This window comes from Cebidichthys violaceus, unplaced genomic scaffold (assembly GCF_023349555.1).
Source record: "Cebidichthys violaceus isolate CVI_PGR_0920_01 unplaced genomic scaffold, fCebVio1.0.p SCAF_36, whole genome shotgun sequence".
Taxonomy (NCBI): Eukaryota; Metazoa; Chordata; class Actinopteri; order Perciformes; family Stichaeidae; genus Cebidichthys; species Cebidichthys violaceus.
In genome coordinates this window covers 1,455,721-1,469,430 of record NW_027176550.1, presented here as the reverse complement: position 1 = coordinate 1,469,430, position 13,710 = coordinate 1,455,721, and the positions used below count along the sequence as shown (strand labels likewise).

General features: G+C 44.9%; 2 protein-coding genes across 2 annotated transcripts; both read right to left on the bottom strand.

The window, feature by feature from the left end:
* Positions 1-421: 421 nt before the first annotated feature.
* On the bottom strand, positions 422-4,013 carry cbx2 (chromobox homolog 2 (Drosophila Pc class)). The gene is made up of 5 exons (XM_068725845.1): positions 3,792-4,013; positions 3,624-3,667; positions 2,124-2,189; positions 1,862-1,931; positions 422-1,788 (listed from the first exon to the last, which is right to left on the bottom strand). The coding sequence occupies exons 1-5, from the start codon at positions 3,861-3,863 to the stop codon at positions 457-459; spliced, it is 1,584 nt and encodes a 527-aa protein (XP_068581946.1). The 5' UTR covers positions 3,864-4,013; the 3' UTR covers positions 422-456.
* Positions 4,014-5,061: 1,048 nt separating this feature from the next.
* LOC137884045 (ectonucleotide pyrophosphatase/phosphodiesterase family member 7-like) lies at positions 5,062-13,503 on the bottom strand. The gene is made up of 6 exons (XM_068725696.1): positions 13,099-13,503; positions 12,492-12,637; positions 11,687-12,316; positions 7,191-7,425; positions 5,670-5,793; positions 5,062-5,547 (listed from the first exon to the last, which is right to left on the bottom strand). The coding sequence occupies exons 1-6, from the start codon at positions 13,340-13,342 to the stop codon at positions 5,490-5,492; spliced, it is 1,437 nt and encodes a 478-aa protein (XP_068581797.1). The 5' UTR covers positions 13,343-13,503; the 3' UTR covers positions 5,062-5,489.
* Between the last annotated feature and the right edge of the window lie 207 nt (positions 13,504-13,710).

Here is a 13,710-nt window from a genome sequence, read left to right as displayed (position 1 = left end):
ATATATATCAAACTTTCAACATTAAAAACAATAAGAGGTAGCTAACTTCTGAAATGTTAAAGATAAACAAAACTATTCTAAGAATTAAAAACATTTACATTAGCTAGTGATCGACTCGTAATGAGCTGGATGTTCTGCTGGGAGGGATCGGCGTGAAGACGAATAAGTTATTTTGTCTCCAAGCGCCGCGGTAACCACGACAACTTTTGGACCGTTTTCAGATCATCAGTCGGCGCCTCCTCATCCTCCATTATCGTGGAACAATTTGTAGACAAAAAAATAAATTAAAACACAAAAAACTGGTCTTTTACTAAAAAAAGATGAAGCGCAAAAACTCTGGTCCCTCTGAGACGTTCCTCAGGAATTTTCCAGCCAAAGGGTTTTTATCTACTTCCTTCAGAACCCCCCGAACCCCCCCCCCCCCCCCCCCCCCAAAATCTGGTCTGCAGCTCCCCGTCAGTAGTTGCGGAGGCTGAAGAAGCCCACGCTGGTCGGCGACTCCTTGACCGTGACGGTAACCAGATTGGCGGTGACGTCCGTCACGAACACGTGTTCTATCAGACTCCTCGTGGGCTTCCAGTCCTGGTTCTGGGCGCCCGCCTGTCCGACGTAGGGGGAGTCCTGGTCGGAGTCGGAGCAGCTCTCGTCTTCGCCCGTGCTCATGTCGTTCATTTTGGCCTTCTTGCCGTCCTTGGCGGTCGCTCTGTCCTGCTGGCTCTGGACCTCGGCGGGGGACTTCTGCACGCCGCTCTTCTCCAGCCTGCCTTGGACTCTGGGGGTCTGGATCTCCGCCGCCTCCTTGACCGCGTCCGCCCCGGGCTGGCTCTTTCTGGTATGGAGTCTCCCGGGCGTCGCCGGACTCTTGGCGGGGTTGTAGTCCTGGTTCTGCGGGACGGGGGTTTTCCTCGCCGGGTTGGCGGCGTTCCTCGGGCCGGACGCCGGAGCGTCGCCACTCTGCGCCCGTCTGCTCTGGAGGTTGAGCGGCTGAGGGCCGGGGCTTTGGTTGACGGGGGCGTTTTTAGCTGGCAAAGGGGCCACTGCTCTATTATGGGGTGTCCGCTGCAGTGTGGACACGGGGCCCGCGGGCTTCTTTTGCCCGTCGGGGGAGCTCAGTGTATGCTGAGCGGTTCCTTGAACGAGGTGTTTGGAGGTATTCAGATTCAGCGCCGCTACGCCTTTTGATTTACTAGCGGCTGCTTTCAAATCCAGACTTGCCCCGCCGGAGACGGACAGTTTGCCCTCGCCGGCGGCGCTCCGGCTCGGGCTGGATTTGCTCAGGGAGGGGGAGGCGGGCTGGACCGGCCGGCCCGGTCCCGCGTGGCTCTTGGCGGGCCCTCCCTGAGCCGCCGGAGAGCCCGTTCTGTTCTGACCGGCCACCGCATCCCGAGGCGAGCCCCGGTGGAACCCCATGAAGGTGAAGCTCGCCGGGTGAACGGGCTTCTTGATGGCCCCGGGGAGCTCGCCGTCTTTGGTGGCCTTGAGGATCCTGCGGAGCCCCTTGTTCTGCGGGAGCTCCTTGGCGTCGGGCGACGGCGGTTTCCTGCTGCGCTTCTTCGGAGGCTCCGGTTTGGCGACGACGATCTGCGCCTTCTTCTGGGGGACCGGGTGGAGGTCTCGCGTTCGGACTCCCGGCGTCGCCGGTTTCACGTGGCTGCCGCCGCCGCCGTCGTCGTCGTCGTCATCGTCTTCCGACGAGGACGAAGAGGAGGAGCACGAGGAGGAGGAGTCGGAGGACGACGAGGAGCCGGACGAAGAGCTGCTTGACTTCGCAGCGTCGGTCACATTTTCCTAAATTGAAGAGCGAGTATTAGATTAGACTAAACCGACAAAGTATTAATACTCTGCTTTGAGTTGTACTCACTAGTATTTTCCGCGGCCGTCCTCTCGGCCGTTTCCCTTTCTTCAGCATCAGAAGCTCCTTTTCTTGCTCTCTTCAAAACAAACATAACGAACAAATAATTAGTATTCATCAACTAACGCTCCGGCTCCACAGCTTCCTCCTAAAACACAGACGTTTGTGACCGAATTGTGAGTTTTTGTGTATGATTACAACATGAATATAGAATATTAAAAGTACAGCATCTCGTGTTTTGAGCGTCACTAAAGCTCATTTCAAAGCTCACTTCTTGTTGAACGCGGCCAGCAGTCGGGGGTCCAGGATGTTCTCTTGGGGCTCCCAGCTGTTGTGTCTGAAACGAATCGACAGGAGATTAAAAAAAACGTAAAAACGTAAACGATCGAGTTCAGATGAATGACCGAGACGATTTAAAAGGAACAAAGCATCACATAACAGAGGAGACGCATTTAATAAGAGCTAGAATTAGAGCTCTAAATCCGTACTTTTAAAAACACGTTGGACTGTTTTTAAATAAAGATGAAGTAAAAAAGTGAGCAAACGACTGAATAAATGATACTTTCATGATGTTACAGAGTTTGTAAACAGATGTTTTGATGAAGTTTACTTCAGTTCATCAGGACTTTCTCTGGTTTCTTTTGGGTCATTTTATAAGTATTGCTTTCAGGATCGGTGGAGAAACACAAAACACACAACAACTGAAATAAACAATGTGTTTACAACAGATCTCTAGTTTAACGATCTGTTTTTTGATTTCCTCTTTCAAAATAAAAGGCTAAAATAAAGAAGCCGGGGCAGAAAAGTGGAGACTTTTCTGTGGCCGTTACAGAAATATGTGAGGAATTTTTTTGGGGGAAAGTTTTGGTTTGCTTCCACAGTAACCCCCCCCACCCACCCACCCACCCACCCACCCACACACCCACCCACCCACACACCAGGAAGGAAGAACATGTGTAGGTCATGGATTCTAAATAGACAAAAATCTTTGGACAAACTTTTCAAAAAGTGCAGAAAACAAACTGACAAAAAACGGGCCTCTGGTATTCTCCTCATCACTTGTTGTTGAATGGCCCATTCTGAAATAATCAACCCCCACCCTCTCCACACACACACACACACACACACACACACACACACACACACACACAAAGGACGTGGTTCTAACAGAGGGCCGTGGAGCTGGCCGGGCAACAGTGTGCATTGATGGTGGATTACAGCAACAATGTGGAGTGGAACAGAAAAAAAGGGCAAGTGACGGCGGAGTGGAGCCGCGCGAGCAGAATGAAATAAAGAGGCGATAACTCGTAAATAAACCAGAAGTACGCGTTATGTAACGCGTTACACAACATGATAATAAAGTAAAGTAAATGTCAAATAGTGGTCGTGAGGTGGACGGATCGGTCACGCGATTCAAACTTGTTTACAGTGACGGGTAAAATGAATAAAACAATTATTTTTGGATTAAAATGAGGCTCGTAAACGCGTTAAATAGACCGGATGTTGCGTTAAAAGGGGCTCGCTTCGGTTTGGACAGAACTTCCCAGAACGTGAGTGTGTTGTGAACAAAAGAATGTAAAGAAGAAGAAAAGAGGCAGACTGCGCAACAAGCTCGCGACCAGATGTGACGGTGGCGCGTCGTCGTTGTTGTTGTTCGGACTCCCGTTGATTGGATAAAAGAGGAGCTCGAGGAGCGGTGTTTGAGAGACAGAGAGAGAGGAGCAACCGGCAACCGGCGACGCGTTGTTGTTGTTTTCATTGTTGTACTCACTTGGACGACCATCCCCTCCACTTCACCAGGAACTCCAACTTTCCCTGGAAGACAAGAAACACACGCCGAGCAGCGGAAGAGCGCGCGTGAAACGGGCCGTTAGAAGGTAAACAACAACAACAACAACAACGGCACGGGCACGCGCTGCGGCGTTTCGCGGTTCTTCACCTTCTTCAGCCGTTTGTTCAGAATGCATTCCGCGTCAAAGACCTGCTCTCCCACGGCGCTCAGCTCCTCCATGTCTGCCTTCTGCCCGAGGAGCAGTCCTTTATCAGAGGACGAGGCGACGCCGCGTCCGGGACCACCGGAATTACGCGCGGTCGGGACCGGATGTCCGCAGTGTTCTGCCTTCAGAATAAAAGCTCCTCTCGGCTCACGATTTAGACCCCAAAAAAAAAAAAAAGTACACCCTTTAGCAAATTATCTGCTAACCAGCTGAAACATTTTTGTTAAAAAAACATGACATCATACCTCTCTTTTTTTAAGAATCCTTTCAAAGTTACCTGCTAGATGTAGTTTGTAGTTTCTACACAATATCTCACAATACTCTAATACCCCCATTTGAGAAACACTGCTGTAGAAGTTCTACTTCTCTTATCTCCCTATTTTATTTTGGCTCTCTATTAATAATAGTTAACATTACATTATGAATGAGTTCCTCTCATGCACCTGTTGTTCTTTAATGATCTGTAGCTGCATTCAGATCCTAACCCATGTTTTTAACAGTGATATGTAAATAAACTGACTTAGAAAGTAGGTTTTGTTGAAATTATGTAATTATGCACGAGTAGTGTTGTAAACAAAAGTTTGTTTCGGACAATTCTGCCTTTATTAACAGTTCTTATTTTTGTTTTTCTTTGTTTATTGTGACTGTTGAGCATCAAAATACCTTCTGTGACAATCAACTTGGCAATAAAGCAGCTTAAAAGTAAAATAAATCAATGTTTGTGATACATAAACACAATAGTAAATAGCATGCAATGCTACCAGTAAGTTAATTTAGATGTTAAACACATATGTATTGTTCTTATTTAAATATTACTAAAACATGCATGAGAAAGAGTGAAAAACCGTATATAAACTTTGTAATTTTAACATAATATATATATATATATATATATATATATATATCTCTTAGAAATACAAAAATACACACATGGTGGTATATTTGGTGAAATACTCCCAACAAGTCTCCATGCATAGTGTTATTTTGAAAGTCGAAACCGGAAGTTCCCTTGCTCCCGCGCTTAACTTGATGCCACTACTCGGGAAGAGAGGCGGGCAACTTGAGAATGCGGTTGCTGACACGTGTCCCTTGGCGGCTACCGTCCTCCGATCGAAACGCTTTTATTCATGTTTATTGCAAGTGAAAGTAGAGACGTGGACGCGGTCACATGAACGCCACTTTACTCTCAGAGCAAACCAGAAACACACTTAGTTTTAGAATAAAGTTATTTATCTTAACTCTTAATTATTGTTTTTGTGTTTTTAGAAATAATGAAAACGTCTTGTACATCAGCAGTTATGATACATATACAGCATGCTCTTATTCAAGACAGCTAATGGTCTTAATACTTCATAAGTAAACATTTAATTACATGTTGTGATAGACAATAATATACAGGAGTCCTTCGAACAAATACTAAACAAAATACACAAACATTTCTTTTATTCATTGGATTATTTCCTCCCGATTCTGTTAATTTGTATTCGTTTTCATATAAGAAATATTATATATATCTATATATATAGATATAGATATATCTATATATATATGAACTGGTTGTGCACCACTCTGCTCCTGGGTTCCTTGTGCATTTCCTCTCATGGGATGAAGAGTAACCACAGCTTCTGCTCTCCTGACGATCACAGTGACGTTTGTTTTGTCTTTTCGTTCTCTGGAAGATGTTCTGAACGTTCTGATCTGAAACACCAACAAACAAACCGTCAGCAGAACAACACTCAGCGGTTACGTTCTTGTTGTTTTGAGCCGTATTGCTCGGCTCCAGTAGTGACGAATAAAAACTTTCCTTTTTCGCTCGTTACCTTTTATTCTTGCGTTTGTTCTGGAGTATTTTGTGGGACGTCGTCGCGATAAAAACTACGACGAGAAATCCAGCCACTGCAGCAAATCCAGTGAAGACATTTTGCAGGAAATTCACGTTTTCTCCTGAAACAGAAAACACGTTCACAGCCTAAATGTGTGTTTTTGCACACATGCTACAGGAACTATAACCACATCCAATCGGTCAAAGTACTGCCTCTGCTCAATTGCATCAACCAACCACATGATGGCGCTATGACAACTTTAAACTTCTTCACTGTGTGGCCCAAACATAACATTCTTCTTCTTCCACACTCAGTGTTGTCAGAAATGTCCTGAGGTCAGAAATACTCACTGTATCACCAAATGTGGATTCATCCGCTGCAGAAAATAGTCCCGAACAAAAGCACTGTTTCTGTCTGTTTAGAGTAACGTTTGCTACAAAAACTACAATACCCAGCTGTTTGACTGTTTTTACATTGTCGCTTTTGGCGTTTTTGTGGTATTTGTTGACAATAAGAATAATCAGGAATAGTGACAGCATTGTCCTTTAACTATTTAACACCTGATACATCAGATCTTTACATCTCTTTTCTAAAAATCTTTCCAAAGTTACAATAAACAATGCCAGATCTACTTTCTAGTTTTAACCTGCAGTAGCTCTACGCGATTTGTAGTCAATTTGTGTCTTTTTTTGGTCTTTTGTGCCTCTTTGAAGTTTTTGAAGTAGTTGTTTTTTGTCTCTTTGAAGTCTTTTTGTGTCTCTCTTCAGTTGTTTTGTGTATACTGTATTTGTCGTCATTGTGTGTCTTCTTTGGTTGTTTTGTGTCTCTTTGAGGTCATTCTGTGTCTCTTTGAAGTCGTTTTATATCTCTTTGCGGTTGTTTTGTGTATATTTGTAGTCGTGCGTTTTTCCATTGTTGAGGTAATGTTGTGTTTTTTGTCAGTGTGTTGTGTCTCTTTAGAATCGTTTAGTTTTTTGTCTCTTTGAGGTCATTGTGCGTCTCTTTGTAATCATTTCTTTGTCTTTTTGAGGTTGTTTTGTGTTCTCTGAGGTCCTTCTGTGTCTCTTTGAAGTGTATCTTTGCAGTTGTTTTGCGTATATTTGCAGTCTTTGTGTGTCTGTTTTGGTCATTTTGTTTCTCTGAGTTTATTTTGTGTTCTTTGAGGTCATTTTACGTCTCTCTGTAATTGTTTTGAGTCTCTTTGGGGTATTTTTGTGTCCCTTTTGTTGTTGTTTTATGTATCTTTGTGGTCGTTTTGTGTCTCTTTGTACTTGTTTGATGTTATTTGTGATCACGTTGCTTCTCTTCGTGGTCGGTACGAGTCTCTTTGAGTTTACATTCCTTAGCAGAGGGCCAGCGGGGGCCCCTGACACTTCGGGCCCCTGGGCCTGTGCTTTGTAGGGCCGTTCAGTAATCCATCCGTGATGAAGTCAGACATGATGGATGAATGGCCTGGTAATGAAGGAGCAGGTGTTGGAGGCCACGGAGGAGAGACTCATTAGTCTGCTATAAACTCACCCCGAGTGGCGGCGCTGGTAACCAGCATGTGTTTGGTGGCGCTCAGGTGGCCGTCGTTGACCTCCGGCTGGATGCCCAGGATGTGACACATCAAGGGGTAGATGTTCACCGTCTCGAAGGGTCCCACCTCCAGGTTCTTGCGAAACGCCGGACCCACCGCCCTGAAGAAGGGCTTCATGTCCATCTCCTGGTTGTCGAAGCCGTGCTCGCCCTTGTTGAACTGAACGGGGAAATACTGCAAGGAAGGGATAACACAGCAGGCGTGACCCAGTTTGTTAGATTCAATTACATCGCAACGTTTATAAGGCGTCGATTTTAAGGATCTGAACAGCCGCAGAGGGTGACTCTGCTCTCGTTCCGTCAGCAGAGGGAGGTGTTGTCCAGGAGAACGGGTCCTCTCCACTCTGCATCATCCTATTCCTTACTTCTATCAACCAATGGCTAAATGAGAATTGTAATCCAAGCTCCAAAAATAAACATTTTCATAAAACGGCCATAAATTCCTTTGATAATTTCTGTTGTTTATTTACAGCAAAAAAAAAAAAATGTGCTAAAAATACCCGTGTGCAGAATACCCTCATCCTGGCGGTTATGCAACAGCCTCGACATGCTTATCCTCCTCTGAGATCAGACTAAAAGGAGTTTAAGTGGCCATAAAGAGAGAGAACAAAAAGTCAGATAACACAGCCGTGACCGCGGCCGGTCGTCACCTCTAGACTTCAGATTACCCGTCTTTATCGGTGGATTCACGCCACTGATTGGTTCCCTCACAATCAGCGTTATAGAGACCGTTTATGATGTCAGTTATTTATTCTCTAAATTAAGTTATGATTTGGTGCTTTTCCCGGAGCTGACTGATGCGTTCAGATGCAAAGTTACCAACCCGGTGGAGTCAAAATGAAAACGCTAATTTTTAGATATTTTTTTTTGAGGCATTGAATGGCTTCGCAAAGCATTCGAGAGCGCCGCATGTCATCAGCCGGTTGCTTGGATTATCCCGAGGACGTTGCAAATCCACTTGATTGAAATTGTAATGTGCTGAGATTAAAATTTAACTCATTAATTCTGGTAGAGAAAAAAAAAAGAGGGAGCAAAGTGCTACTGGTAATTGAAGTATCTCTGCAGTGGAGACTTGAGGATATTTTTCGACAATAAACGGGACGGCTTGTAAAGGTTGTTTATCAGTGCTTGTCATTTGATTTCCTTATAATGGGTCGTAATCACAATCTAAGCAGTTAAAGGTCTAATGTGGAGGAGTATGCGATGAGGTTGCAGGTTAAGGTCGACATCTATTGGCAACTGGGCGTTACCGTATATCAATTAATGTCGCCTAGGCTAGTTCTATTTGTCGTAAATCTAACCAAACAATAATAATACAAAAAAGAAAACTAAGTTAACTCAGTGTAAAAATAAGCTCAGTCTCCTGTGTGGAAGTCCAGCACTTTGATCTATTCATCCACAACAACCTGCTCCATAAACATACTTTGTTTACTACTACTACTACTACTACGCCTACTACTACTATGCCTACAACTACTACATTACTATGCCTACTACTACTACTACTACTACGCCTACTACTACTACTATTACTACTACTACTACTACGCCTACTACTACTACATTACTACGCCTACTACGCCTACGCCTACTACTACTACGCCTACTATGCCTACTACTACTACTATTACTACTACTTCTACTACTACTACTACGCCTCCTACTACTACTACCCCTACTACTACTATTACTACACCTACTACGCCTACTACTATTACTACTACTACTATTACTACGCCTACTACTACTACGCCTACTACTACTACTTCTACTACTACTACTATTACTATGCCTACTACTACTACTACGCCTACTACTACTACTACTACGCCCACTACTACTACTACTACTACTACGCCTATTACTACTACTACTACTACGCCTACTACTACTACGCCTACTACTACGCCTACTACTACTACTATTACTACGCCTACGACTACTTCTACTACTACTACTACTACTACTATGCCTCCTCCAACTACTACTACTACTACTACTATTACTACTACGACTACTACTATTACTACGCCTACTACTACTACTACGCCTACTACTACTATGCCTACAACTACTACATTACTATGCCTACTACTACTACTACTACGCCTACTACTACTACTTTTACTACGCCTACTACTACTACTATTACTACTACTTCTACTACCACTACTACGCCTCCTACTACTACTACCCCTACTACTACTATTACTACACCTACTACGCCTACTACTATTACTACGCCTACTACTACTACGCCTACTACTACTACTTCTACTACTACTACTACTATTACTATGCCTACTACTACTACTACGCCTACTACTACTACGCCCACTACTACTACTACTACTACTACGCCTATTACTACTACTACGCCTACGCCTACTACTACTAAGCCTACTACTACTACTATTACTACGCCTACGACTACTTCTACTACTACTACTACTACTACTATGCCTCCTCCAACTACTACTACTACTACTATTACTGCTACGACTACTACTATTACTACGCCTACTACTATATTACTACGCCTACTACGCCTACTACTACTACTTTTACTATGCCTACTACTACTACTATTACTACTACTTCTACTACTACTACTACGCCTCCTACTACTACTACCCCTACTACTACTATTACTACACCTACTACTATTACTACTACTACTATTACTACGCCTACTACTACTACGCCTACTACTACTACTTCTACTACTACTACTATTACTATGCCTACTACTACTACTACGCCTACTACTACTACGCCCAGTACTACTACTACTACTACTACGCCTATTACTACTACTACTACTACGCCTACTACTACTACGCCACTACGCCTACGCCTACTACTACGCCTACTACTACTACTATTACTACGCCTACGACTACTTCTACTACTACTACTACTACTATGCCTCCTCCAACTACTACTACTACTACTACTATTACTACTACGACTACTACTATTACTACGCCTACTACTACTACTACGCCTACTACTACTATGCCTACAACTACTACATTACTATGCCTACTACTACTTTTACTACGCCTACTACTACTACTATTACTACTACTTCTACTACCACTACTACGCCTCCTACTACTACTACCCCTACTACTACTATTACTACACCTACTACGCCTACTACTATTACTACTACTACTATTACTACGCCTACTACTACTACGCCTACTACTACTACTTCTACTACTACTACTACTACTACTATTACTATGCCTACTACTACGCCTACTACTACTACGCCCACTACTACTACTACTACTACTACGCCTATTACTACTACTACGCCTACTACTACTACGCCTACGCCTACTACTACTACGCCTACTACTACTACTATTACTACGCCTACGACTACTTCTACTACTACTACTACTACTACTATGCCTCCTCCAACTACTACTACTACTACTACTATTACTGCTACAACTACTACTATTACTACGCCTACTACTACTACTACGCCTACTACTACTACGCCTACTACTACTACTATTACTACTACTACTACTACTACTTCTACTACTACTACTACTATGCCTCCTCCAACTACTACTACTACTACTACTATTACTACTACGACTACTACTATTACTACGCCTACTACTACGCCTACTACTAGCTAACTATTGCTAAAATAAGTAGCATATTCTCAATTAAACATCAGTTTAGTTTTCACTTTCAATTCAATTAAATTTTGTTGCACCAAAACTTTTAACTGTATCCCAGTTAAACTTACATTTGAGGAGGTTTACCTCTTTTAAAAACGCTGCCTTTTTGAGATGGATGGAGCAAAATTATCAAGATCCTCGAAGAAAGTTACGGGGCAGACTGAACCCAGTTGAGTTTTATGCTGCTGCTGCTGCTTCAAGATACAGGTTCAGGAGGAAAACTGGACCAACAGGCTGTGAAAAACACTTTTGTGTTTGTCCGATTTATTTTTTTATCTTCTACTATTTGTCCATGTTGCTCCAATATTTCGGCCAGCAGGTTTTTCTAAAAGGAGGAGATATTAGAGCTTTTGTGAGTAACGAAAGGTAAACTGACTTTTTAGCTTCCTAGCTTGCAGACACTGTACTGTTGTATTAATGTAAACAGACGAATGTCATACCCTACTCACTTGGTCCCGATCATGCAATTTTCTTATTACGAAACAGAGATTTGTTTTTAATTGCGCAACAGAGCTTGGCTTGATCTTAAATCTGGATTTACCGTTTTTTAAAACCCAGCTTTGCTAAACTCTTAGAACTAACTTACATTAAATGAATCCTTGTTGGTGCAGCCCAGCCGTAGTGAGTAGTTCACATCAAACATCTGTATTTCTGCAGGTCTCAAACGGTCTATTTTGTTAGCATGGATGTTCTAAAAAGCTCACTTCACCCTATCCGCCAACGCACCCCGTTGATTACGTATCCGGCGTCGGCCCATAGAACGATGGGGAGGATACGATCGTTGTTGGCAAAGTGGAGACGCTCCGGCATCTCCTCCTTCTTGAAGACATGGAGGTGCGGATGGGCCCCCTTCAAGGCGTCGTAAACCTTCTCCAGCCTGCCCGGCTTCGGCAACAGCATCCCAGAGGGGCCAAAGTCCACCAGGTGAAAGGACAGGTCCTTGAACGAGAAGCCCGGGATCTTGGACAGCGTGATCTCTTCCACCAGACCGTTCCGGTACACCGAGGTCATGCCGTGGTCGGAGGTGATGATGGCGTTGAGGCGGTTGGTCAGCCCGTGTCCTTCGACCGAGCGCCGGATGTAGCCCACCGTCCGGTCCACTTGCTTGACCATCTCCCGGAGCTCCGGGGAGTCGGGCCCGTATCTGTGGCCCGTGGCGTCCGGCTCGCCGAAGTACAGCGATACGAAGTCCACATCCTGGTCCCTGAACCAGCCCATCACCTTGTCCACGTTCTCTCGCCACGCGGTCTCGTTCTTGTAGTTGTACAGCAGCGGCTCCACTTCCCGCACCATGGCAACCTGTCCCTGGTAACTGGAAGCTGTGCCGGGAAAGTGAAGGGAGCCAGCTTTGAGGCCCTGGAGGTAGAAAGACACATCATCATGACACGGTAACATGCAAAGGGCCGATCGGTTCCACATGCAGGGAAATCAAATCCAACTTCAGCTCTTCAGTGGTGTTTTGTCAAGAGAAATGGTTTCTGGTGCTGCAAAACTGCAAAGTGACGACATGTACATTTGTGCCCACACAGACCTGTCTCTGCGCCGTGATCCAGATCGGCAGAGTCCCATTGTCCCACCACTCGTTCACGAACTGCGTCTGATAGTAAGGCTTCTTCTCCTGGGTGGTCGTGTCGAACCACATGTTGTGGACCACCCCGTGGTTCTCGATGTAGCGGCCTACAGAAGAAGGGAGAGTCAGAGTCAGTTCTGCCTCGCGCTCATTATTCACAGCGTGACGCTTTCGCGTTTAAAAAAAAAAAAATTCTATCAACTTAACGGCGCCGAGTGGCACGACGCTTTTGGACAAGGTCTTATGACCAACTTCGGAGATTAGAGGAATTTAATTTCAAGGAAGTTAAATTTCTTTTAGCTGGCGCTGATGATTTTGAGAGTCAAAAATAAGAAAAGGGAGCAGCGAATTCTCCTCTCAGTCATCCAAGCATAATTATCTTACCCAGCTATAAAAGCTGTTGGACCCTGGGACATTCAATTACAACTAATTCCTTTTTTTTTTTTTTTTTTCAATCTTAGCAAAGTAAAGAGTGGTTTCCTACTCCGCCATGATATGTAGATCCCCCCCCCCCCCCAACCCCCCTGGCAACCTGAAAGCTCTGTTGTAGAAAATAAAACCACTTTACCTGTCAAGAGGGTGAAGTGTGTCGGACTGGTGATGGTGAGGTATGGAGGCGTGACATAGAGGGCCTTGACTCCATCCTCGGCCATCTTGTCCAGGTGCGGCGTGTCCACGTCGCGGTCGTAATCCCACCGGAACCCATCGAAGGAGACCAGCAGCACCTTCTGTCTCCTCCTGTGCGCCGGAGCTCCGAGGACGGCCGAGGCCCAGAGGAGGCAGAGGCCGGCGGTCCGCACTTCTCCCCACATCGTCTTTCACTGACTCTGCACACCTCCAGCGAACACTCTCTTTCTCTCTCTCTCTCTCTCTCTGTCTCTCTCTTTCTCTCTCTCTCTCTCTCTCTTTCTCTCTCTCTCTCGTTCACAGGACGATCCACCTTCTCGGCATCTCACCTGAGGGTTCTGCAGCCAACGTCTTCTGAGCAAAGTCCCCCCCCCCCCGACGTATCTTATCTCCTAGATTGGACAGACTTTTTTTTATCTCAGCCTCTTTCTACATCTGGTGTTTATGAGCCAATTTTTACGACTGGGAGTTGTGTTCGTTTTGCTCTTGAGGACCGGCAGTAAAAGCAGATTAATCTCTCCGGGCATCGGGGCTGTTTGTGTCGTCGTTTCCC

What these genes read in the sequence shown, in the direction of transcription:
- cbx2 (XM_068725845.1), bottom strand. Translation starts at nt 3,863, where the DNA reads ATGGAGGAGCTGAGCGCCGTGGGAGAGCAGGTCTTTGACGCGGAATGC. An exon ending in TGGAGGGGATGGTCGTCCAA is followed by an intron (nt 2,190 to 3,623) that starts GTGAGTACAACA and finishes GATTCGTTTCAG; the next exon opens with ACACAACAGCTGGGAGCCCC. An exon ending in GACGGCCGCGGAAAATACTA is followed by an intron (nt 1,789 to 1,861) that starts GTGAGTACAACT and finishes TCTTCAATTTAG; the next exon opens with GAAAATGTGACCGACGCTGC.
- LOC137884045 (XM_068725696.1), bottom strand. Translation starts at nt 13,342, where the DNA reads ATGTGGGGAGAAGTGCGGACCGCCGGCCTCTGCCTCCTCTGGGCCTCG. An exon ending in ACACTTCACCCTCTTGACAG is followed by an intron (nt 12,638 to 13,098) that starts GTAAAGTGGTTT and finishes CTTCTTCTGTAG; the next exon opens with GCCGCTACATCGAGAACCAC. An exon ending in TACCAGCGCCGCCACTCGGG is followed by an intron (nt 5,794 to 7,190) that starts GTGAGTTTATAG and finishes TTTCTGTTTCAG; the next exon opens with GAGAAAACGTGAATTTCCTG.